Here is a 24869-nt window from a genome sequence, read left to right on the forward strand (position 1 = left end):
AAGCCAAATCCTATGAGAATAAGATTCACTCATTCCCTCTCACCTTCCCCTATTTCCCCTCCACTGTAAGATTTCTTTTCTGTTTTTTTTGTGAGATAATTTACCCCATTCTACCTCTCCCTTTCTCCTTCTCCTAGTATAATCCTCTCTCATCCCTTAATTTTATTCTCCAGATATGACCCCTTCATCTTCAACTCACCTGTGCCTCTATCTATCTATCTATCTATCTATCTATCTATCTATCATCTATATCATACATATAATTTTTCCCTCCAACTACCCTAATACTGACAAAGGTCTCATGAGTTATAAATATCATCTTTCCATGCAGGAATGTAAACAGTTCACCTTAATAAGTCTCTTATGATTTCTCTTTCCTGTTTACCTCTTCATGTTCCACTTGAGTCTTGTATTTGAAAGTCAAATTTTCTATTCAGCTCTGGTCTTTTCATCAAGAATGCTTGAAAGTCCTCTATTTCACTGAATGACCATTTTTTCCCCTGAAGGATTATACTCAGTTTTGCTGGGTAGGTGATTCTTGGTTGTAATCCTATCTCCTTTGCCCTCCAGAATATTATATTCCATGCCCTGTGGTCCTTTAATGTAGAAGCTGCTAAATCTTGTGTTATCCTGATTGTGTTTCCACATACTTGAATTGTTTCTTTCTGGCAGCTTGTAATATTTTCTCCTTGACCTGGGAACTCTGGAATTTGGCTACAATATTCCTAGGAGTTTTCCTTTGGGGATCTCTTTCAGGGGAGATTGGTGGATTCTTTCAATTTCTATTTTGCCCTCTGGTTCTAATATCAGGGCAGTTTTCCTTGATAATTTCTTGAAAGATGATGTCTAGGCTCTTTTTGTGATCATGGCTTTCAGATAGTCCAATAATTTTTAAATTCTCTCTCCTGGATCTATTTTCCAGGTCAGTTTTTTTCCAGTGAGATATTTCACATTGTTTTCTAATTTTTCATTCTTTTGGATTTGTTTTACACTGTCTTGATTTCTCATAAAGTCACTAGCTTCAATTGCTCTATTCTAATTTTTAAGGAAGTATTTTCTTCAGTAAGCTTTTGGACTTCCTTTTCCATTTGGCCAATTTTGCTTTTTAGGGCATTCTTGTCCTCTTTGGCTTTTTGGACCTCTTTTGCCATTTGGGTTAGGCTATTTTTTAAGGTGTTATTTTCTTCAGTATTTTTTTGGGTCTCCTTTAGCAAGCTGTTGACTTGTTTTTCATGATTTTCTTGCATCACTCTCATTTCTCTTCCCAGTTTTTCCTCTACTTCTCTTACTTGCTTCTCAAAATCCCTTTTGAGCTCTTCCAAGGCCTGGGACTGATTCATATTTTTCTTGGAGGCTTTGGATGTAGGAGCTTTGACTTTGTTGTCTTCTTCTGGTTGTATGTTTTGATCTTCTTTGTCACCAAAGTAAGATAATATAGTCTGACTCTTTTTGCGAGGTTTGCTCATGATCCCAGCCAATTACTTGAGTTTTAAACTCTTTGTTAAGGTAAGAGTTTGCTTCCAATGTGGAGAATGTACTGTCCCAGGTTTCAGGGTTTGTACAGCTGTTTTCAGAGATACTTCTAGGGACTTGTAAATTTTCAGTTCTTCCAAGGCAGTGTGACAAGAAGCAAGGTGTTTACTCCTTTCTTAGCCTGTGCTCTGGTCTATGAGTGACCACAAGCAGTCTTTTCTGTCTTGGAACCATGAGAAGCATTTTCTCTCCCCAGCCACTACAAGCTCCACCACACCAGTGCTCCTCCTTGCCCCAGGACCGCTACCCAGAACTGTGACCCAGATCTAGGCATGGGCAAAGCAAGAGAATCCTGAACCAGCAAGGAGATCTCTGCCATCCCCCTCTGATCAACCACTCAATTCCCCCTCAGTCTGTGGGCTGGATGCTCAGGAGTCAACCACCATCCCAGGGCCATGTTTGGGACTTGCATCTGGGATCTAGCTTCTTTCTTTCTCACCACAGAAACAGACTTTTCCCACTGACCTTCTAAGTTGTCTTTGGCATTCATGGATTGAGAAGGCTGGAAACTGCCACAGCTGCCCGCAATTCAGCCTTCTGAGGCCTGCTCCAGGTTCTCTGAGGCCTGTGTGCCCATGCCAAACTGCACTCCTCTCCCAGCCCTGAGAAATATACCTTTCTGATCAACCATGCAGGTTGTCTTGGGCTGGAAATTTGCTTCACTCTGTCATTTTGTGGGTTCTGTTGCTTTAGAATTTGTTTAGAGCCATTTTTTATAGGTATTTGGAGGGGTTTGGAGGAGAGCTCAAGCAAGTCACTGCTTTCACTCCACCATCTTGTCTCTGCCCCCTATTCTTTTGATTTTGTTTTATTGTTTCTTGATGTGTCATGGAGTGAATACTTCCACTTGCTCAATTCTAATTTTTAAGGAATTTTTTTCTTCAGTGAGCTTTTGTACCTCCCCCCCCGACCCCAATTTGGCCAATTCTACTTTTTAAGGAATTTTTCTCTTTAGTCAGTTTTTAGAATATCTTTTTCCATTTGGCCAATTATGCTTCCAAAGGTATTCTTTTCATTGGATTTTTGTGCCTCTGTTATCATTTGACCTATGCTGTTTTTAAGGTATTATTTTTTTCAGTAATTTTTTTATGCCTGCTTTACCAAGCTATCGACTCTTTTTTTTTCATGATTTCCTTACATCACTGTCATTTCTTTTCCCAATTTTTCCTCTACCTCTCTTATTTGATTTTTAAAACCCTTTTGAGCTCTTTTAGGAAATCCTTTTAGGCCTGAGGCTAATTCACATTTTTTTGAGGCATTGGATACAACAGTTTTGACTTTTTTGTCTTCTTCTGAGTTTATGTTTTAATATTCTCTTCTCTGTCACCACAGAAACTTTCTGTAGTCATGATCTTTTATTTTTAGTTGTTGTTGTTGTTTGCTCATTTTTCCTGCCCATTTCTTGACTTTGAACTTTATATTGGTTTGGCTCTGCTCCTGGGATTGGAGGGGGTGCTGTCTCAAGCTACAGGTTTTTTTGTGCAGCTAGTTCTTAGAGTCTGTAAGCTATCAGTTCTTCCAAGGTGGTATTTTCTAAGGATTGTTTACTACTCTTTGGCCACTTTTTCTGATTTGTGAGTGACCACAAGAACTCTTCCCCCACCCCCCTCCCGAACCGTGAGTAAGTCTGTACTTCCCCGGGGCCACAATCTCTGGTATGCTAGTTCTCCTCACTCTGGGATTGTGACTCAAGACTTTGACTAGGATCTGAGTATGGGCAATGCAACAGAATCCTGCACCAAGTGCCAGCAAAAGGGCCCCTGTAATCCCCTTCTGACCAGTTTTCCAACCTCTTTACCATCTGTGGTCTGAGAGTTCTAGGGGCACCCACTGCTTTTTGTTTTGAAGTAGTTTAAAAAGTTTGGATGGGAGTTTGCAAGAGCTCAGGTGGTCCCTCCCTTTTCTCTGCCATCTTGGCTTTGCCCCAGGAGTTTCCATTCCAAAGGGGGAGAAAAAAGCATCTAGTGGACACATATGAAGAGATTCAGGCTGCCTTTAAGTTCTGAATCAGTATCCTGCTAAGTTCATGTAATATCATATCCCCAAATGAAGAAGTGATCCCTCTATATGAAACTACTTTGAGAGAATTGCAGAAATTTCTAATGCTTTATCCATTCAATTTATGGATGCTGAAATCCTGAATGCTTTTGTAACAATCACTTAGTGGTCACATATTTGTCTTGGTCACCTTTCTTCTTGCAAATAATATATTGTAAAAAGCTGTTGTGCTCTTGCTTTCCTTTTTCTAATTTTTTTTATTGAATTTTATTTTGGACTCAAATACCAGAAAGAAGGGGAAAAAAACATATCCTAAACTTAAATGTTGGAACTTAATTGTGAATTAAGAAAAGGAAAAAAAAGCATGTCATGTGTATTGCAGAACATAAGAGATGATTCAAAATATGTAACAAAAATTTTCATTTCAAGAAATCCTGTATAATAAATACTACATGTTTTGTCAAAAACTGTCCATCTTTTCTTTGCTTCCTTGTAAGTTTTCTTTTGCTCTCTGCTGTGCACTTTTTTTACTTTGTTCTTTTTTCCCGTCTCCCTGCCCCCACCCCCACACCTCACTGCCAAGAAGGCTACAATTGAGTGTGAGTGTGGATATATTTGTAGCTATAAATATATACATATACATATATACACATATATACTTACATATATAGACATATACATTCCCAAACAAATTCAACTCCTGATCTTTGTTCTTATGTTTGTGCATATCTCTTGCTTCCTATCCCTCCTGACTCCTGTATTTCACTTCTACCCACTACTTTGTCCTTTTATTACTTAGTGTACCCCCTTCCAAGGATTGCTCCCCTATAATCCCATTCTCATAAATCTAAGCACCTTTCTATAGCCCCCTATAAACTATTCCCTCTCCTTCCCCTCTGGAGATCCCTCTCTTGTCTTCTCCCCCTCCTTATTCCCTCATCATTCTATTTCTTCTAAATTTAGAAGACTTTTATACTCTTCTAAATATACATGTATCATTTCCTCTTAAACCCATTCCCAATGAAAGTAGATTACCAGAACTACCAGCCCTCCTCACCCATTTAATTCCCCTGAATTGATTCTTCCTCTTGCACCTCATTTGTATAAAATGATTACCCTTTTTAGCTGTTTCTAAATGGCTTTAATTTTTAAAGTCATATTATACTCAGTTCTACTCCAATCTTTCTTATGAGCTACCCAACTTTTAATAAGAATCTTAGATACACATTTTGCATTTTACATATATAAAAAGCAAATGGTCTATCCTTATTGAAGCCCTTATAATCAGTCTTTGGTATGTATCTTGTGTTTCTCTTGGCACTTGTATGTCAAATCTTCTATTAAGTTCAGGTTTTATGTTTTTAAGTGAAACCTTGAAAGTCTGACAGTTGATAAAATGCCCTTTTTTTTTCATACAGGATTATGCTGGACTTTCCTGGGTATGATATTTTTGGCCCAAGCCCCAGTTTTGTTCTTTGATGTATGGTGTTCCAAGACCTGCAGTTCTTTAATGTCTCCACTGCTAGGTCTTGTATCATTGTAATTGTGGCACATCATATTTAAATTGTTTTTTTCTTGTTGCTTTTAATATTTCATCCTTGAGCTGGGAGTTTCAGAATTTGACTATAATATTCCTATGAGTTTTCCTTATAGGATTACTTTTAAGTGGTTTCCTCAGATCTTTTCCAATTGTCCCATGAGGACCCCTGTTTTGAGAGACAACATACAATCAACTATGTACAAACTGTACACAGGTGACAATCAATTGGAGAAAACTGACAGAAGAAAGGCACTAGAATTAAGAGGGATTAGAAGGGCTTCCTGTGGATGGTGAGGTTTTAGCTGGGACTTGAAGGAGCACAAGAAGTATAGAAAGCAGAAATGAGAAGAGAACATTCCAGGCATATGGGAGAGCTGGTAAAAATGGCCCAAGTCAGAAGATGGAGGGTCTCATTCAAGAACAGCAAGCAGGTAGTTTCACTGGATCTTAAAGACTGGGGAGGGAGAGAATTATTCGTTTCTGTGAAATTCATGAAATTGTACTGGTCTTGAGAAAATAAGAAAAGAATTACTATGTGTGTGGATGAAAATTCAATTATTCTCTAAGAAACCAATTTTTCAATTATAGGGCTTTAGACTGTGACAAAATATTATAAGGATTTTGTAAATTTATACATTAGTATACAGACTTCTTTATATGAATAATTTTTCTCCATAGATGGAAATAAAGATATCCTAAGGATATCTGAGTTGTTCTCTTACAGGTGGATGGTTATATTACATCAATGTATAAAGATTTAACATGCCAATAATAATGATAATACTTATGCAATGATTTAAGGTTTGAGACATGCATTACATGTGGCATCTCATTTGATAGTCACACCAATCTTTATGAGGTAGGTGCTATTATTATTCCCATTTTATAGATGAAGGAAATGAGGCTGAGAGGTTAAGTGACTTGCCTAGGGTCACATAGATAGTAAGTATCTGAGGCAGGATTTGAACTCAGATCAAATTTGAAATCATATTCCAAGTTCAGTACTCTAAGTACCATGCCTTTATTCCAAACTTCTAATAATTGGTTTGAAAGATTTTATAGTACTACTTTTAAGATAAGAGTCTTCAAAATAACTGTGTGAGTGTAGACTATTAAGAGAGGCCCCTTCCAAAAAAACCCAGTTCAAATCATATGTGCTCAGAATATTTTAATGTAATGAAATTGTAAAACTCGGGTGTTTATTCAATGTTTACAATGCATGATACAATCCCTTTAAGGCCCTTTTCACATGGTGTAGTGTAAGGGCTGAAAGGCGTCAAACACGTATTTTTCTTTCTTCTCTCTTTTTTCTTCAAGTATTTTATGTGAACTGCCTAAAAGCAGTGGGAAAAGAACTTTGATGTAATAATAACAATTAAAAAAAACAGCCAGTAAAATGTGAGTGAAGAAACAGAATTTAGATGAGATTTGAGAAATTTGGTGTAGAAAATTATCTGTAATGTAAATATAAATACTTAACCCAACCTATAAATGATGTAGCATGATGCTTCATTTATAGGTGAATAGTTTGATGGTTTAAAGAAGCAGAGACATTACTTTTTTATTAAACAATAGAAGAACATGAGTATGAAGAAATAAATACTGCCCAGGGTCACAAAATAAGAGAAAGGACTCTGATGAAAACTTAATGGTTGCAGAACCTTGAGGGCCCTCAACTCATCAACATATGATTGTTTTATAAGTACAGAGAATAAAAAAGAAATGAAAAAACACTTTTCAAAGATTGGGGAATAATTTTTAAAGGACCATTAGTTTCTTAGGGAAATTAAGTCAAAGATGATTCATAGAGAATGAGGAAGATACGAGTTAAGATTTTAAATTATATAGGAGCTAGGAGATGAGGATGAGTCTGAAAACTGAAGAACTATCAAAAAAAAGGAAAGAACAGGGTGCCAAAAGCAGATTCTTGGAGCTGTTTGAAGAGACCAGCAGTGAGTGGGTCAGCTGATCAGAAGGTTTAGCTCCTTTTCCTGCTTAGATAAATAAAGACTGTAGTTCTGGCTATTGCTTTTTGCTGTTTTTAAGACTTGTTCACTCTTTATGACTCCATTTGTTTTGCATTTTTTTGTTTGTTTTCTTGTTTGTTTTTTGGCAAAGGTACTAGAGTGATTTGCCCTTTCCTTCTCCAGCTCATTTTACAGATGAGAAACTGAGGCAAACAGGGTTAAGTGACTTGCCCAGGGTCACACAGCTAGTAAAAGTCTGAAGCCACATTTCATCTCAGATCCTCCTGACTCCAGGCCCAGCATTCTATCTATTGTGCCACCAAGCTGCCTTCAGTACCACCTACAACTTAAAACAGATGAAGCTTCTCAGAAGTGTATGTTTCCCTTTCTGCCCCTTCTGATTTGAGTGGGAGAAGATAGGTATTGCTCCAGTTTTGCTGTATGAGAAGAGCAGGTTGATCTAGTCTACCTCATCTATTTGTTGTGGCCTATATTCTTGTTAATTGATGCAGTATCCTCATAAGTAAAGAGCTTACTGAACTACTCTAGATCATACAGAGGTAGCCAGCCTGATGAGCTTGGCAGTTGTCTGGCATGAAGGAAATTGCTATTTAAATTAAGAAGTTACACATTCTAAGTGCCTTTTTTTTTAAGGCAATGGGGGTTAAGTGACTTGCCCACGGTCTTACAGCTAGCTAGTAAGTGTCTGAGGCTAGATTCTAACTCATGTCTTCCTGACTCCAGGGCTGGTGCTCTATCCACTATGCCACCTAACTGCCCCTAAATGACTTTTTAAGGGAGGTTTTGAGTTGAAGGAGATTGTAAATGTTATGTTTGAATATCGAAGAAAAGAAAATGGCTGAAGAGTGGGTAAAGATAAACAAGTGAGCAGAGAAGCTATTTCCTGTTGCATAGATGGTACTAAATGGATGGATGACATCAGAGCCTGCCAGAGTTGTGATTTACTCTGAGCAATGTAAATCCGTTCTTCAATCCCCTTCTGTATTGATACTAGCACTGCCTCCATACATGTGAGTCATGCAAACATGAAATACCTATACTCTTGTTCTTGTGTGTGTTCCTCTCATATTGTTAGCTCCACTCTGACCATTTCTTCCCTCTAAAGTGGCAGAAACACCCAGAGAAATGAGACTCACAGACTGCTCACAATATGTGGTGATTTTCATCAAGTGTTGGTGTGGCTAACAAGGACAAGAATATTTTAGGACCCTGTTCCCTTTCCCCAATGTGTCCAGTGTTTGAGGTTTGTAGAAAATTGAAAAGAGGAGCTGGTCAGATTCTATTCATATTATTTTCTCCATTTAGCAGCAGTTGTCTTCTAAATAAATGATTTTGTGATTAAGTGACCTAGGGGAAAAATTAAGACACAGGCATAGAACTCATTGTGCTAAAGATATTTATTAAAGGATACTCTTTGTAACCAGTGGAAGTCTGAGGAAAGCTGGAAATAAAATGGGAGACTCTTTAGACCTATGTGTCAAGGTGCATTACACCCCATCTCCACTACCCAGCTATCTGAAAAGCAGAGTTCTGGAATCTCAGGTCATTTAGTGAGGAAAAGGGATTGGGGACATATAATGGGGGAAGATGATAGTTGCCAAATGGCTAGTAGGTAGTTAGGTGGCAACTTTCTCAGTTCTTGAGAGAGTTGCATCACCAAAGATGGTTTTTCATGTACTTACTGGGCAGCACAGAGGCCCATAGTCTCCAAGCAGCAAGTTGAAGAATCATGAAGATACTGGCATTCATTACAGTTCTAGGTGTTACACCCCCTAGATTTTACTTTCGATGATGGCTATTGGGCACAGTGGAGAAGGTAGCAGCTCACCACCAAAGATGGCTGACAAGCTCCATTTTTGCACAAAAAGATCCCATCTTGGATGCACATTAAAGTTGTTTCAATTTTCTAGTTCCCTATGTTTCTAGGACACTGATTAACTGAATGTAATGACCAATCTATTTGTATTGTATATGTATATGTATTACATATATGTATATATGTAATTACCCATCTGTAATGATCACCTTTTTAAAAAATTTCTGCTTACAGTGCAAAAGTTTGTTATTTATGGGAACTAGAATGTTACAAAAAAAATCCGTTTCACTTGGATTGACACAATTTTAGAAATAGAGATCTTCCCAACAGTTTAAGGTATATAAGTCAAAAGAGTGAAATTAAAATAAATTCATAGGTGAATGAAAAGCAAAATAATCGAAGTAATCTAAACTGTTTCCTAGCTATAATTAGCTTCACCAGCTCCAAGGATTTAGATCATAGATTTAGAGCCAGAAGGGACCTCAGAGGCCATGTACTCCAACCCCCTCATTTTGGAAATGAAGAAATTGAGGCCCAGGAAGACTAAATGACTTGCCAAAAGTCATACAGATAGTTAATGTAAGGAGCAGGATAGTGAATACCAAGTCCTCAGACTTTAGAGCCAGAAGTTTTCCCAATATGCCATGAATGGTCATGAAGTATGTTCTTTAGGTCAGAGAAAAATGGGGCTTTGACTTTAAGGAGTTATAGCTTGAGTTTCAGGTCTTTGAAACATTTCTGTGAAGCAATGTAAATTCATTCTTCTATTCCTTTCTTGGCTCTTCAAAAGACTATCTCCTCCAACCAAATGTAATCCATGCCATAAATTCCCTGACCCATGGACCAAAATGGGAATATTTTAGTTCAGGAACATGTTGGTCTGAAGTACAAGAATAGAACTTAAAGAAATTGAGTCAATAAAGCAAAAACAATTTTGAAGAAAAGTCCATTTTACTTTATACGAAGGAACATTCAGTAAGGATATACATTGAAAAGTATAGCTCTCCTGATTCTGGGAAGCCAGGAGGAAGAGATGAGGAGAGATCATTTGAGGAATGGGAAAAAGCCAGTGAAAATACTCAGAGCTAAGAGACAGAGGAACAGCAAAGAGGCCAGTATCATTGGACACAAGAGTACATGTTGCTATGGGCTTCACTATGTAGTCGGGAGACTGGAAGTCCAAAGACCGGACTCTTCAGGGATTTCTCTTTTGGGGCAAGAACAACTTCAAAATCTTTCTCAATCAGCTAACTGTCCCAGGGTGGGCCATGCAAGTGCTCACTAGTGCCAAGATATTTCTTCAGCTGAATGGAATTATGCTACAGACAGCCTTACCCAAGCCATCATTGTTCCTAATAGGGCACATTTTCAATCTGGCTATCAGAGCAAGGATTAGTTGCACACAGACTGAGCTCATTTTTTTAATCCGATGGTGAATCATTGACCTCTCACCAGGCTTCTCCCCATCTTCCCTCCCCTCTCCTCCTCTCCCCAACAGGAGCTCAAGCCATGGCAACATTGGAGGCAGCATTCCAGCCCAGAGATAGCTAGAACTAGCGAGTCTAGTAAGAAAGCCTTGAGGAACCAGAGTGCCTGAGACTTAAGCCTATTGGGGAGCTTTAGACTTGAAACTTGGAATTGTACTATGTAGAAATTAAGCTAATGGGGCAGCTAGGTGGTGCAGTGGATAGAGCACTGGCCCTGAAGTCAGAAGGACCTGAGTTCAAATCCAGCCTCAAACCAAACACTTGACACTTACTAGCTGTGTGACCCTGGGCAAGTCACTTAACCCCAACTGCCTAAAAAAAAATTAAAAAAAGAAGAAACTAAGCTAAATTGTGAATCTAATCCCCTTTCCCTCTCCAGTGTGTGTGTGTGGGGGGGGTGGGGTTGGGGTATGCTCCCAGGTATTGGGATTTGTATGCTTATTCCTGCTATTCTTTTGAAGTAAATATTCCTTTGTCAAAGCTAAACTGACTGGTAAGTGGTTAAATTGAACAGGAATGCAGGGGACCCCTAAAATTGAGGGAACACCTTTGTTGGGGCCTGGAGCCAATGTCAGAAAGCCTAGATACTCCCAAATCCCCTTAAAGGTACTAAAGGGAAGTTACCTTAGAAGTCCCCTGAGAGACAGGTGAAATGTAATAATATACTTGGCCTTCAGTCAGTGAGGCCAGGGTGATCACTGTTAGTGAAGGAATAATTGAGATAATAGAAGGAGAATGAAGGGGCTGGCCAATGAAGTCTCGGTCCTTAAAACAAAGATAAAGATGAAATAGCCTCTAACCTAAGGCAGATTATATTCTGCTCAAGGAAATATACTATGTAGACAAATAAGTAAAATACAAGATAATTGGAAGAGAAAAAGACTGCTAAGTCCAAGGGGACTCAGAAAGGGTTGACAGGAGGTAATAACTGAGCTGAGCCTTGAATTACAATCTGCTGGAGATCCTATCCAGTAGTGACTACCTACTCAGTCTTCATTTTTGCTTATCAGCTGAAGCATCAAACATGTAGTACAAGTTTTAATTCTGTAGCCTCAGGATAAATAGAGTTTTCTAGCTGACTGTCCCAAGGAATATCCTCACTGTATATAGGGAAGGGTGGCACAGCAGATAGAGTATAGGAATCAGCAATCATCCTCCTTCAGACACTTACTAGCTGTGTGATCTTAGGCAAGTAAAATAAGATAAGGTAAAGATAGGTGAGGCACCCTTCTATGTCTCAGTTTTTTCAACAGTAAAATGGGAATGATAATAACAGCATCTACCTCCCAGAGTTGTTGTAAAGACCATAGGAATTAACATACATAAAGAGTTTTGCAAACTCTAAGGTGCTAGTTAAAGACCAGTATTATTTTTTAAGTGGACTCCCAGGTACTCCAGTAGCCAGAAAATAAGTGAAATTATTACAAATTTTACTTCTATGACAGCATATTACACTGTCACTTTTGGTGATTTTTGATTCTTTTGGCATGAGCCTGAAGATTAACAGTATTGAACGCAAAGCCTTGGCCTCCGTAATACTGGACCAGTTCATCAGTCATTTCTAAAAGCTCATTTGCCTGCTTTTCCTGGGCCAGGCCACTTTCTTTGTTGTTAAAAGCACACAATCTGTATCCACATTGTTTAATCCCCTTTTTAAGAGGTTCGTTAGTGAAATCCTTGATGTAATCTTTCACTGTATAAGGTTCTAGATTATCCTTCCTAGTCAAGAGCACAATCATATACTTGGTGACCTCTGTTCCAAATATGGCTTCTAATACTGCAATGGTCTTCTCATCTTCTTGAGCGAATTGTCCTTTCTGAATCACCAGAATAAAAACTTCGGGTCCTTCAAGCAAAGTAAGGATGCAAATGATCTCTTCTCCTTGTTTATAGAGATCTTATTCACCCTCTAATGGAAGGTAAAATGATGGGGTATCAACAACCACAATAGTACTCTCCAGGTCCTTAACATGTTTTCTACAGGTTTTGATGACTGGCTCTCTTTGAACATGGCCTAGAAATTCCTTCCTTCCAAGAATGGTGTTCCCTGTTGAGCTCTTCCCAGCTCCACACTTTCCTACTATGATGAGGCTCAGTGTATCCAGGGGAAGAAAAATAAAAGATTCACAACCATGACCTAGCACGGAATGCTGTCTGTCAGTCAATAAACATTAATTAAGCCTCTATTATGCATCATTGTGCTAAGCACTGAGGACACAAAGAAAAACAAAAGGCAATCCTTAAGTCATCTTGTTCTAGAATGGCACCTATTTTATTTCCATTTCCAGTGTTCTCCTTGATGCTTTGAAGACTTTCAGAACAACGCCAATTGTGTTGATCTTCACCTCTTTCCTGCCAAACCACCTCATAAGTATGTGTCTGTGTGAGAGACGAGACAGAGAGAGAGACAAAGAGTGACAGACAAAGAGAGATATTGTTTCTGTTTCTATATATGTGTGAGTCCATATACGTATATGTGTGTATATATAGACATATACATATATACACATTTATTTTTCTATGTTCATATATGCACATATTTGGGGGTATATATATGGAATCACGTGCATATATTTATGTATGTGCACATACATATTCTGTGGTATACTAATGTCAGTTTGAATGAAACAGATGTAATGGTTAAATTTTTAGTGCAAATAATACATTGTGGTTAGAGATATGGAAGAGTCCAACCATTTCTGGAATTATGCAAATAAAGTGACTAAAATATCCATACCCATCAAATCAGGGACTCTATTAATTGCCTTATACCCCAAGAAACCTATTAGTAAGAAGAAAGTCCCATATATACCAAAACATTTATAAAGGCCCTTTTTATGGTCATAAAGCATTAGAAACCGAAGAGATGCACATTGATTGGGGAATGGCTAAACAAATTGAGGAACATTAATGGAATATTACTGTCAAGTAAAAAAGAATGTATGTGATGAATACAGAGAAGAATGGAAAGATCTGTATGAACTAATGCAGAATGAAGTAAGCAGAATCAAGAAAACAATGTGCACAATGACTGAAAAAAATGTAAATAGAAAGAACAACTGCACAGGAAAAAAATTCAAAGGTGAATGTAATAAAATTATGAAGATCAAGCATGACTTGAAAAAAGAGATATGAAAGGAAACTCCCAAACTACCCTTTCATGGAGGTAGGGGAGAGTCCACAAAATATTTTACATGTTTTCCTCTACTTTTTGAATGTATCAGTCACTTGTGATGATTTTCTTCCTCCTTAAAAATTTCATCATATGGGAAATATTTGTTACAAGAAAATATTGTTATATGGCAAATACTAAAATATTTATTAAATGGGAAAGCTCATTGGGAGGCAGAGGGGAAAGGATATTGGTCATAACTATGATGGAGTAAAAACAGAAAGTATCAATAAAAATTAATTTAAAAAATGTTCAATGTATTTATAACTTTGAAATTGGCAAATGCTTTGAATCAGGGCTTTATTGTTTTGATTGTCTGCACTTGAGAAATGATGGAGAAAATGTTAATAATGCAGATTAAACTTTTAAAATGCTTTATTCAGAGAGAAAGAATTGTTAAGCATTTGCCAGCATACAGCTGCTTATGTATGTGTGTGTGTGTGTGTGTGTGTATGTGTGTGTGTGTGTATGGGGGGAGAGAGACATAAAGAGAGGGACACACACAGAGACACATCAAGAATCTCTTATCTCTCTTACACCTCACTGAATGTGAGCTGTCATTGGATTTTTAACTCCTTGAAGGTAGGGAATGCCTTCTGCATCTTTGCCCCCCCAGTGCTTAGCACAGTGCCTGGCCATAGTACACACTTAATAAATGCTTATTGACTGACTGACTGACCCAACATAATCAGGAGAGGCAGCATTTCGTGGTTAGTAAAGATGATTAGCATCAAGGGGGTGAAGCCAAGATGATGGAGAGAAAGCAGGTACTCATCTGAACTCTCCCTAAACCCCTCAGAGTACTTACAGGTTCCCAGAAGTATCTCTGAAAAGAGCTGAACAACTTTAATAAACTGTTCAATGAATTATTTTAATAAAGAGTTAAAAGTCAAGAAATAGGCTGGGAAAATGAGAAAACATCAGAAAAAAAAATCTGACCACAGAAAGTTACTATGGTGATAAGGAAGATCAAAACACACACCAAGAAGATAACAAAGTCAAAGTTTCTAAATCCAAAGCCTCCAAGAAAAATGTGAATTCATCTCAGGCCATGAAAGAGCTCAAAAAGGATTTTGAAAGTCAAGCAAGAGAGGTAGAGGAAAAAGTAGGAAAAGAAGAGAGTGATGCAAGAAAATCATAAAAAATGAGCCAACAGTTTGGTAAAGGAGATACAAAAAAAATTATTGAAGAGAATAACACTTTAGAAAACAGACTAGGCCAAATTGTAGAAGAGGTACAAAAGGCCAATGAGGAGAAGAATGTCTTAAAAATTAAAATTGGCCAAATGCAAAAAGAGGCACAAAAATTCACTGAAGAAAAAACTCATTAAAAAGTATAATTGACCAAATGGAAAAGGAGGCACTCACTGAAGAAAATGATTCTTTGAAAATTAGAATTGAAAAAAATGGAAGTGAATGACTTTCTGAGAAATCAAGAAACAATTAAAACAAAACCAAAAGAATGAAAAAATAGAAGACAATGAGAAATATCTCATTGGAAAAACAACTGACCCGAAGAATAGATCCAGGAGAGATAATTTTAAAAGTTGTTGGACTTCCTGAAAATCATAATAAAAAAAAGAGCCTAGACATCATCTTTCAAGAAATTATCAAGGAAAATTGTCTTGATATTCTAGAATCAGAGGGTAAAATAGAAATTGAAAGAATCCTCTGATCACCTTCTCAATGAGATCCCCAAATGAAAGCTCCCAGGAACATTATAGCCAAATTTCTGAGCTCCCAGGTCAAGGAGAAAATACTTCAAACAGCCAGAAAAAAATAAAGCAAAACAAAACAATTCAAGTGTTGTGGAGCCACAGTCAGAATAACACCAGATTTAGCAGCTTCTAAGCTAAAGGATCAGAGGGCTTAGAATATGACATTCTAGAGGGCAAAGGAGCTAAGATTACAACCAAGAATCACCTACTCAGCAAAACTGAGCATACTCTTTTAGGGGAAAGAATTGATAAATAGAAATGTACATGGAATACTTTTACATACATATATTCAGACATACATACATATACATATACATATACACACATATTTGTGTCTGAAGATAGCTATCTCTAGGTTGGGGATGGAAAGGTAAGAGAAAAAAAGAAATATAATGACAATTTTATTGCATGTTTGAAAGGAGTAGCAAGTTGTGCATAGTACATTTGCAGTTTCATGCACAATCATCTTATTTACTGTACTGTGCTATGGAAATACTTGTTTTACTCCATAAATTAAAAATTGAAAGAAAGGAAATGAGATTGACTTACATAAAATGACTAGAAAATGATAGAGGCAAGACATAACGAAATGCTAAACTGTAGGAGACAGACTATAAGAGGCTGATGGCAGAGAAGAGATTGGTGAAAAGTGAGAAGAAAAATAAAGGCTTCATTTGGAAAGATTTCCCTTCAATGTGTTCATTCTTTCTGTTCCTCCTTCTTCCCTCAGCCCCTTTTCTTTAGAGTTTCCACATTATATTTTCCTACCAGGTCTAGTAGCAGACTCCCTAAAGGTACAAAGTTGGCCTCCATTGTCATACGTTATTTTGTCAATCTTCTCCAGAATTGTTCTTCCTCTCCTGACTTGGTAACTGAAAGCATGGTACTGAAATCCACATCCCCAAATGAGATTACAAAGAGGTTTATCTGTGTTCTCTATGAACTCCATCAGGTCCCTTCCTGCCAAATCTTCTTCTCGGGTGACTAGAATGATCACGTGGCTCCTGAGAGCTTCCTCTCCAAACCCTCCTTGATGTTCATCACCGCTGTCTCGGTCTTCTTCTGTGTAGGAGCCTAGAGGGATCGCTAGGAGGAGGGCACGCAGGCCTGGGGAGCATAGAGAGGAGAGGTGGTGGAGCTCTTTCTGGGAGTCCCTTTGGGAAAAGATACCTGCAGTGTCAATGAGCACAATTCTTCTTTGTCTCCAAATCCACTGCTCTTTCCTACACACTAGGGTCACTGGTTGCTTACTGAGTCTGGACTCAAACACACGCCTGCCCAGGATGCTGTTTCCTGCAGCACTTTTCCCTGAACCATGTTTCCCCGCAAGAAGAATCCTCGATTCATCTATCTCTTTGTCCTGCTTGGGCTCTATCATGTGCCCAGACCCTGTTGGGATAAAACAGACATGTTAATTAAGAGCCTTTTCCTACAAATGACAGCCAAGTTTGCCAGGACTCAGGGCAGGACTTGGGATCTGACCAAGGGGCCTCACTTCATCATGGTCAAAACAGAGGTTATGGAATAGTTGAATCCTATAATTATAGAGTCAGAAAGGATCCCAAAATTATCATAAGAGATTTTCTTTTTGTATTGACTTTAGTACAGCAATTTTATTTTTAAAGAAAATCACGTAACCTGTTGAAGCATTTTAGAATTTAACAGATCTGGTCTGTGTGTTGGGGAATGGAGAGAGAAAAATAGACACGCACACACACACACACACACACACACAGAGGGGGGAGGAGGAGAGGGAGGGAGAGAGAAATGATTTCTATTTCTATATATGTGTGAGCCCATATATATACCATACATGCATTTATTTTTTATGTTTATATATGTACATGTGAATCTTATATATGGACTCATACATGTATGTATGCACTTTATATACATATATTCCAGGGTGTGCTAGAGCCATTTTGAATCAAACTGGTCCAGTTGTTAAAATTTCAGTGTGAATAATACATTGTTGACGGAAGTGTTAAAGGATCTAACAATTTCAGAAAGTTATCTAGAATTATACAAAGTGACTAAAATGCCCAAATTCTTTGAACCCATTGCTTGCCTTATACCCCAAGGAAGCTATCAATCAAAGAAAGTCCCCATGTATACCAAAACATTTATAGCTGCACTTTTTATGATGGCAAAGAATTGGAAACAGAAGAGATGTCCATCAATTGGGGAATAGCTAAACACGTTGTGCTACATAAATGCAATAGAATATTATTGTCATATGAGAAATAGTATTGTGATCAGTACAGAAAAGAATGGAAAGAACTGATGCAAAGCAAAGTAAGCAGAACCAAGAAAACTGTGCATAATGGCTGCAACAATGTAAATAGAAAAAACAACCACATTTGAAAGAAATCAAAGGTAAATGCAAAAAAAATTTATTAAGATCAAGCATGACTTGAATGAAGAAATATGAGAACCCCCCCCCAACCAAACTATCCCTTCATGCCACAAATGTCAAACACTGAATATGTTTTCTTGCATTTTTTGAATCTATCAATTACTTGTGATGGTTTTTTTCCTCTTTAAAAAAATACTATTTGTTATATATGATGGCATTCTCAGAATGCGAGGAGGAGTGATATTAGGAATAACCATGGTGGTATAAAAACAGAAGAAATCAATAAAAACATGTTTAAGATATTTTCAATGTGAGCATTTACACCTCTGAAGTCAGCAAATAATATAAATCAGGATTTCTTTTGTTTTGTTGATTGTCTAGACTTAAGGAAATGATGGAAAAAATGTTAATAATGCGAATTAAAATTTTAAAGAGATAGTTGTTAAATATTTGCCTATACCTATTCCATATATGTTTGTGTTGTGTGTGTGTGTGTGTGTGTGTATGGAGGGGGATAGAGAGAGGGAGAGAGAGAGAGACAGAGACAGGAGAGGGGGAATCTCTCATCTCTCTTACACCTCACCTAATGTGAGCTATCATTGGGTTTTTAACTCCTTGAAGGCATGGGATGTCTTCTGCCTCTTTTTGTTTCTGTAGTACTTAGCCCAGTGCCAGGGCACAGTAGGCACATAATAAATGCTTATTGACTGACTGACCTAATGTAGTCAGGGGAAGAAGCATTGCATGGTTAGTAAATTCCACAAGGATGATTGGCATCATGGACAAGAAACTAAAGAGCTTTACAGCAAATTCTGTAACAATGTGGTTGACCCCTTTGTGGTGGTGTTTGGTTATAATCTTTTCATGATGTTATTGTGAAAGAAGGGATGAAACAGTGATATCCCAGTTTCAATGATGAAACAACTGGTATCCCAGTTTACCTTGTAGAAGCAGATGACAAACTTGTGTTTTAGTTCAATTAAGAATATTAAGGAGTAATATTTCCCATAGTTCTAAATGCTTTCCAGATTTTTCCCTTTAAGAATATATGTAGAAAGGGCAAAGACTAAGAGCCTGGCAATTGGGATTGAGAAGTGTTCTCCAGGAGAATTCCAAAAGATCAAATCACTCTTGTTCCATTAGATGAGGGAGAATGTTAAGGCCAAAACAATGTTTTGTCATTTTGTGACATTCTCCATGTTCAACATTCCTATAATTGTTACCTCCAATTATCTTGGAGTACAGTGATGTCCAAGTGTTTAGGATGGGGGAGAGCAGAAGGAACTAGGTCAGTTTGGACTTTTCTTTTTCTAAGCTAGAAATGTTTGGATTTAGATCAGTGTTAAATGAATAGAAATTGTTTCTTGTAGAAATGTGCCTATGACACAGAGTACAGTATTCATCATTTTCTTTGAAAACATGATAAGAATTACACAAGTGTGTCTCATCAAAGAATTCTCAGCTTTCTAACATTAAAACACACTAAGAAGTGCTTCAGATGGAAATATGTTGAACATAATGAAATTTTTTGATGATTCTAATCTTTAGGTCACTTTAAGTCATCATGATGAATGCAAACTATCACTGTAAATGACAAAGAAAATTTGAATTATTTGAGCTTTGGAATTTAGAGGTGAAGAATTTTCTGTGCTGTATTCTTCTGTGTCTTCTCTCATGATTGTCCTAGTTCTTATCTACTAAATCTCCCTTTCAGACAGACTTCTGTTGTAGAATATTTAGAAAACCACTTTGTTTTTTCGTTTGTTTGTTTTTGCTTTTTGGTGAGGCAATTGGGGTGAAGTGACTTGCCCGAGATCACACAGCTAGTACGCTTCAAGTGTCTGAGGCCAGATTTGAACTCAGGTCTTCCTGACTCTAACGCCAGAGCTCTATCCACTGCACCACCTAGCTGCCCTTAGAAGACCACTTTGAAGCTATCCTAAAGGCAGTCAGTGATTACCAATTTCATCACTTTTGAATGCAAATTTTTAATGTGGTTATTATCATTATTGTTGTGGTTGTTGTTATTACTGGTCCCCATGCTCAAACTTGGTTCATGAAAAAAAAAACCAAACATTTCTTTCTCAAACACTGCTTTCACCCAGTCATTCTTCTGCCGTAGAAATGAAAATGACTCTCTTTTATTTGTCTGATAAAGTTGAAAGTCAAATCGCTTTATAATTTATGTCCAATATAGCTGCCTCATAAATATTATCCTTCTGCTCCAGTCAGAGAATCCTCCTATACACTCCACAAAAATGTTATACTCTCTCCTTCCACTGTTTATGTGGTTCCCTTGAACCTGAGTAAATTTCCCTCCTAAATTCTCTCCCCTCTGCCCAAATCCTACCTGCCATTTGAGGCCTAATGATGCCTTTAAGTCAGCTTCTCCATGAAGCCTTCCCCATCCATTAAACCAAGATTGATGGTTCCTTTCTATGGACTCCTAATAGCACTTGTAATTTAGGTTCTGTTATGGCACTTTTCTCTTCTACTGCACACTATTTTTTTCATCTGCGCATATTTTTTCTCTCCCAAGATGGACCTTTAGACCTGGAATTATGCTTTACATTTCCATTGTTTTCTTATAATACCACCATTGCATTATGTGTATGATAAGTGTACAATATATTATTTTGGAAGTTGCCCAGAGACTTGAGTCACTTAGAAGGAATTAGCCCTGCTCTAGAACAAGTGTGCAGAAATAGCAGAGGTTGTGAAGGGTAGAGCTTAACTCTTTGTTTGAAAGAGAAATCTTTTAGCTGTTCTATCTCCTGCGTTAAGCTTCCCTGTCTTTATAAACTGCAAAAGAACAAGCTAAACTGAGGTCAGTAAAAGATACAATGTGGGTGGATCATGCTCTCTATGAACTATTAGAGGTAGATGAGACCCCAGAAATCATCTAGTCCAATTTTTGCACATGAAAGACAAGAAAAGTGAATTCCAGAGAAGGGAAAAGATGTCATTCAATTTAGTTATAGAAGAGAGAAATAAAATTTGGGATACTAAGAAATATTAAAGAAAGGGAAGACCTGGCCATATCTCTCTAGAACAGGAGATGTTAGCCTAAAATTTGTGAACATTCAAAAATATTTTGAAAGCTATTTTTCAATCTAATTGGCTTTCTTGCTAGTCCTATATGTTTTATTATATGCATTAAAAACACAATTATGTGAAGGAGTCAATAGGTTTCATAAGACTATCAAATAGGTCCATGGCATAAAAAAGTTTAAAATCCTCTGCCCTAGAATGTACATCCTTTCTCATCATACCTTATTCCCTGTGGGGTTTTCACCCTTCTCTAGCATCTCTGAAAATTTTTCTATGCATTCCAAAGACAGACTTCTTGAAAGTAAAGTACTGACCTATTTGTTGGGGATAGTCTTTGTCCTGTTTCTGAAGAACACCTAGGGTCCGGGACTATGTCTAGCTAATGATTCTTGGCCAAAGGTTGTTGGAGTAGGGGCCTCCTTAAAGCCCTTCTGCCTCTTTCTTCTTACCCTGCTCCCAGAGCCAGAAGCTCTAAACAACCTTAAAAAGAGATGGGAAAGCAGGAAAAGACAATGGATATGAGAAATGGGAGAATTTAGAGGGATGTGTGGCAAAGGGACTTAGATCCCAAAGAATCAGCCAGTCAGAATTTATTGAAATCTCTTATTAGAGACAGTATGGGCAGATGTAAAGAATCCTGGATATGGAATCTGAGGGCCTGATTGCAAATCTTGACTTTGCCATGTTCTAGTTTCATGACTCACCCAAATTACTCACTCTGGGCCTCATTTTCCTCACCTATAAAATGAGGGGCTTAGCATAGTAGATGGAGATCTATGTTCTCTTCTGACTCTTAAGCTATTGTTCTATATGAGAGACAGCATGCTAGCTATTGAGGAACATTGAGATGACTAGAACTATGATCCTTGCCCTCAAGGAGTGAAAGAAATAATGAAAAATCCTGAGTGAAGAAGGTATTGATTATCCTGTTGATTCAATTTAGTTTTTATAAGAAAGCTGTTAGGATAAGAAAGATGTGTGTGTGTGTGTGTGTGTGTGTGTGTGTGTGTGTGTTCACTGTAGTAGATTACATAGAGTTTCTCATTTTTTACAGAGCTGAGTTTCTATGAAGCCAGACAGTGCACAGATTTCTATTATGATTCCAACTCCCCTCCAATTCAGCAATAGACTCTTTCTCATAACCTCAGAATCATCCATGTTGTACCTAGTCTAAATGCATGTCTTTTGTCATGTCCCAGCCAATGAAAATACAATCAAAACATGTTTCTTGAAAACCTTGCACTTTTCCAATTCTTCTTTTATGACTATAAAATAATCTTTGCACACCCCAAGTCTGGACTGCTGAGAAGTCACTAACCTCATTTATTGGTGACTGCTAGCTTTCCTAGAAAACTGATTATGCTTGGAACTTTATGCTTCAGTTTCTCTTATTCACAGATTTCTATCACAAAGTAGTTGGTAAAATGAGATTGACCCAAATAAAGTGACTAGAAAATAATAGGGGACAGAAAATAATGAAAGGAGACAGATTGTAAAGGTATGATGACAGAGAAGAGATTGGTGAAAAGTTAGAAAAATCAAAAAAGGCTTGATTTGGGGTCATTTCCTGACAATGTATACATTTTTTTCACTTCTCCCTCTCTCCTCAGACTATATTCTTTAGAGTTTCTGCATTTTGTTTTCCTGCTAGTTTTAATAACAGACTTCCTAAAGATAAAATACTGACCTCCATTCCTTTCTACCATTTTGATGATCTCCTCCAAGAGCCCATTCACTTGGAATTGTTCCTCCTTTCCAGTGACTCGGTAATTGAAAGCATAGTACTGAAGTCCACAGTCCCAAATGAGTTTCTGAAGAGCTTTGTCTGTATTCTTTATGAACTCCATCAAGTCTGCTTGCCAAGTCTTCTTTCCGGGTGAACAGAATGATCACATATTTCCTCAGGGCTTCTTCTCCAAAAAACTTCTTAATGTTTCCCACTATTGTCTCATCTTCCTCTGTATAGAAGCCCAGTGGAGTCACTAGGAGGAGAGCATGTAGGCCTGCAGAGATTACAGAGGAGAGATGGTACAGCTGTTTCTGGAAATCTCTTTGGGAAAAGATATCTGGAGTGTCAATGAGTACACCTTTTCTGTGTCTCCAGATTTGCTGCTCTGTCTGGCACTCTTGGGTCACTGGCTGCTCACTGAATCTGGATTTGAACACACGCCTGCCCAGGATGCTGTTTCCTGCAGCACTTTTTCCTGAACCATGTTTCCCTACAAGGCGAATCCTCAGTTCATCTATCTCATTATCCCGCGTGCTTTTTCCTGTACCCAGACCCTGTTGGAAAAAAGAAAACCACACTTGTTCATTAATTACCTTTCACTGCAAATGGCAACCATATTCATCAGGAATTAGGCAGGACTTGGGACCTCCCAAAGGGCCTCACTTCAACATAGTCAAAACTGAGGAAGGATGAAAGAGAGAGATTGTCGGAATAAAATCTTAGAGGTGGGGGCAATGTCAACATGGGATCAGACAGAGAAAGTGGTGTAGAGAATTCAGGTAGAGAAAATTAGTGAGGAATAAGTATATCATATTGCCTGGTACCAGAAGGGAGGAGAAAAGAGTGACTGATGATGGTGAGTTCTGAGGACTGAGATAAGTTGGACAGTTTCAATCTTCTCAGTGAAGCAGAAGCCTAAGTCATTAGCTCTCAATCAGTGAGAGCTCAGCTCCACCTGAGGCATAAAATCCTAGGATTATACATCTAGATTTGGAAGGGATTTCAAGCCATCTAATCCCATCAACCAATTGATAATCATTTACTAAATGCTCACTCTCTGCCATTCACTGTGCTATGTAAGGGAGGTGACAAAGACATGATCAAAACAGTCCCAGATGAGTTTGTTTTCTAACCTAGGAGAGAACAGGCACATCTATAGTTACACACCAAACACATACAAAACACATTCAGGGTTACCTGGTAAGTGGAATCATGATAAAAGCCATAATGATGATGAGTTAGCATTTCTATAACACTTTAAATTTTACAAAAAGCTTTACAAATATTATCTTATTCTCACAACAACCTTGGGAGTTATAGTGCTATTATTTCCCTTATGTTATAAATGAGGAAACTGAGGGAGACAGACTCTAAGTGATTTGCCCAGTGTCACACACTTACTAAATGTCTGAGGCTAGTTTTGAACACAGGTTTTCCTGACTTCAGGTAAAAGGAGTTGGCAGGTGATGGGATTAAGGATATATGTAGAAGTTTTTGGTTTTGGTGAGGAAAAGGGCCAAGGCCTTATCAGAAACTGTATTAATGAATATGATAGTGGCAGGTGATGTAAAAGGGTTGTGAGATGTGAAGAAGTAGAAAAGAACTCCCACTGAATGACCTCCATTTTCTTTTTCTTTTTTTTTTTGAGGCAGTTGGGGTTAAGTGATTTGCCCAGGGTCACACAGCTAGTAAATGTGTCAAGTGTTTGGTCTGAGGCCAGATCTGAACTCAGGTCCTCCTGACTTCAGGGCCAGTGCTCTATCCACTGCACCACCTAGCTACCCCAAATAACCTCCATTTTCTCAGAAAAGTATGAGGTGTAAAGTCCTCAGCTGAGAGAGTGAGGTGGGTGAGTGGTATGGGAGAGAATGGAAGGTTTGGAACAGCTTCTTTGGGGAGTGAATAGGAAATAGGAAGAGTGAATAGGAATAGGAAGTAAGTTGGAGGAAAATAGAAGATTGAATCCCTGTGAGGAGGTCCCAACAGGAAAGATATAACATGAATTTTTAGTGGAGCCAATCAACACAGCTGCATGGCTCCTACTTACTCTATTCAGTAGATAGAAGTAGAAGCAAAGGAGATAGATTGTGGGAATAATTTGGGTTATGACAAGTGGAAGCAAAGAACTTAACAGAAAGAATAGGGTATGAAGTTAACAAAAGTGTCACAGTTGGGAATGGAGAAGGTAATAGCCAAAGCAGGAGTGATAGCCTGGGGAAGTCCAGCCCTTTAATTGTACAGTCAAGGAAATCGAGGCCTTGAGAAATTAAATGATGATTCAGGCAGTAACTCAGTTAACAGAGCTTATATTCAAACTTAGGTCCCATGACTTTAAATTTAGCAGTCTTTCCACTGGACTGTGGCTACACATTTATCTACTGTCACTTGTTAGCAATTTACTTGAAATTCAGGAATAGTCACCAAAATGGACAATTTTCCCCACAAGCACAGACACTGAAAGACCACCATTATAGAGACAGTT

General features: G+C 38.0%; 1 protein-coding gene and 1 pseudogene across 1 annotated transcript; both read right to left on the reverse strand.

Moving 5' to 3' along the window:
* Positions 1-9755: 9755 nt before the first annotated feature.
* LOC110201984 (GTPase IMAP family member 8 pseudogene) lies at positions 9756-12530 on the reverse strand (annotated as a pseudogene).
* LOC110201959 (GTPase IMAP family member 8-like) lies at positions 12529-23632 on the reverse strand. The gene is given in 4 exon segments (XM_078149772.1): positions 12529-16640; positions 22346-22512; positions 22514-22941; positions 23585-23632. Coding segments are annotated over 4 exon segments (1278 nt in total). The 3' UTR covers positions 12529-16005.
* Positions 23633-24869: the final 1237 nt, after the last annotated feature.

This window comes from Phascolarctos cinereus, unplaced genomic scaffold, assembly GCF_003287225.1.
Source record: "Phascolarctos cinereus isolate Bilbo 61053 unplaced genomic scaffold, phaCin_HiC Scaffold_1;HRSCAF=81, whole genome shotgun sequence".
Classification (NCBI taxonomy): domain Eukaryota; kingdom Metazoa; phylum Chordata; class Mammalia; order Diprotodontia; family Phascolarctidae; genus Phascolarctos; species Phascolarctos cinereus.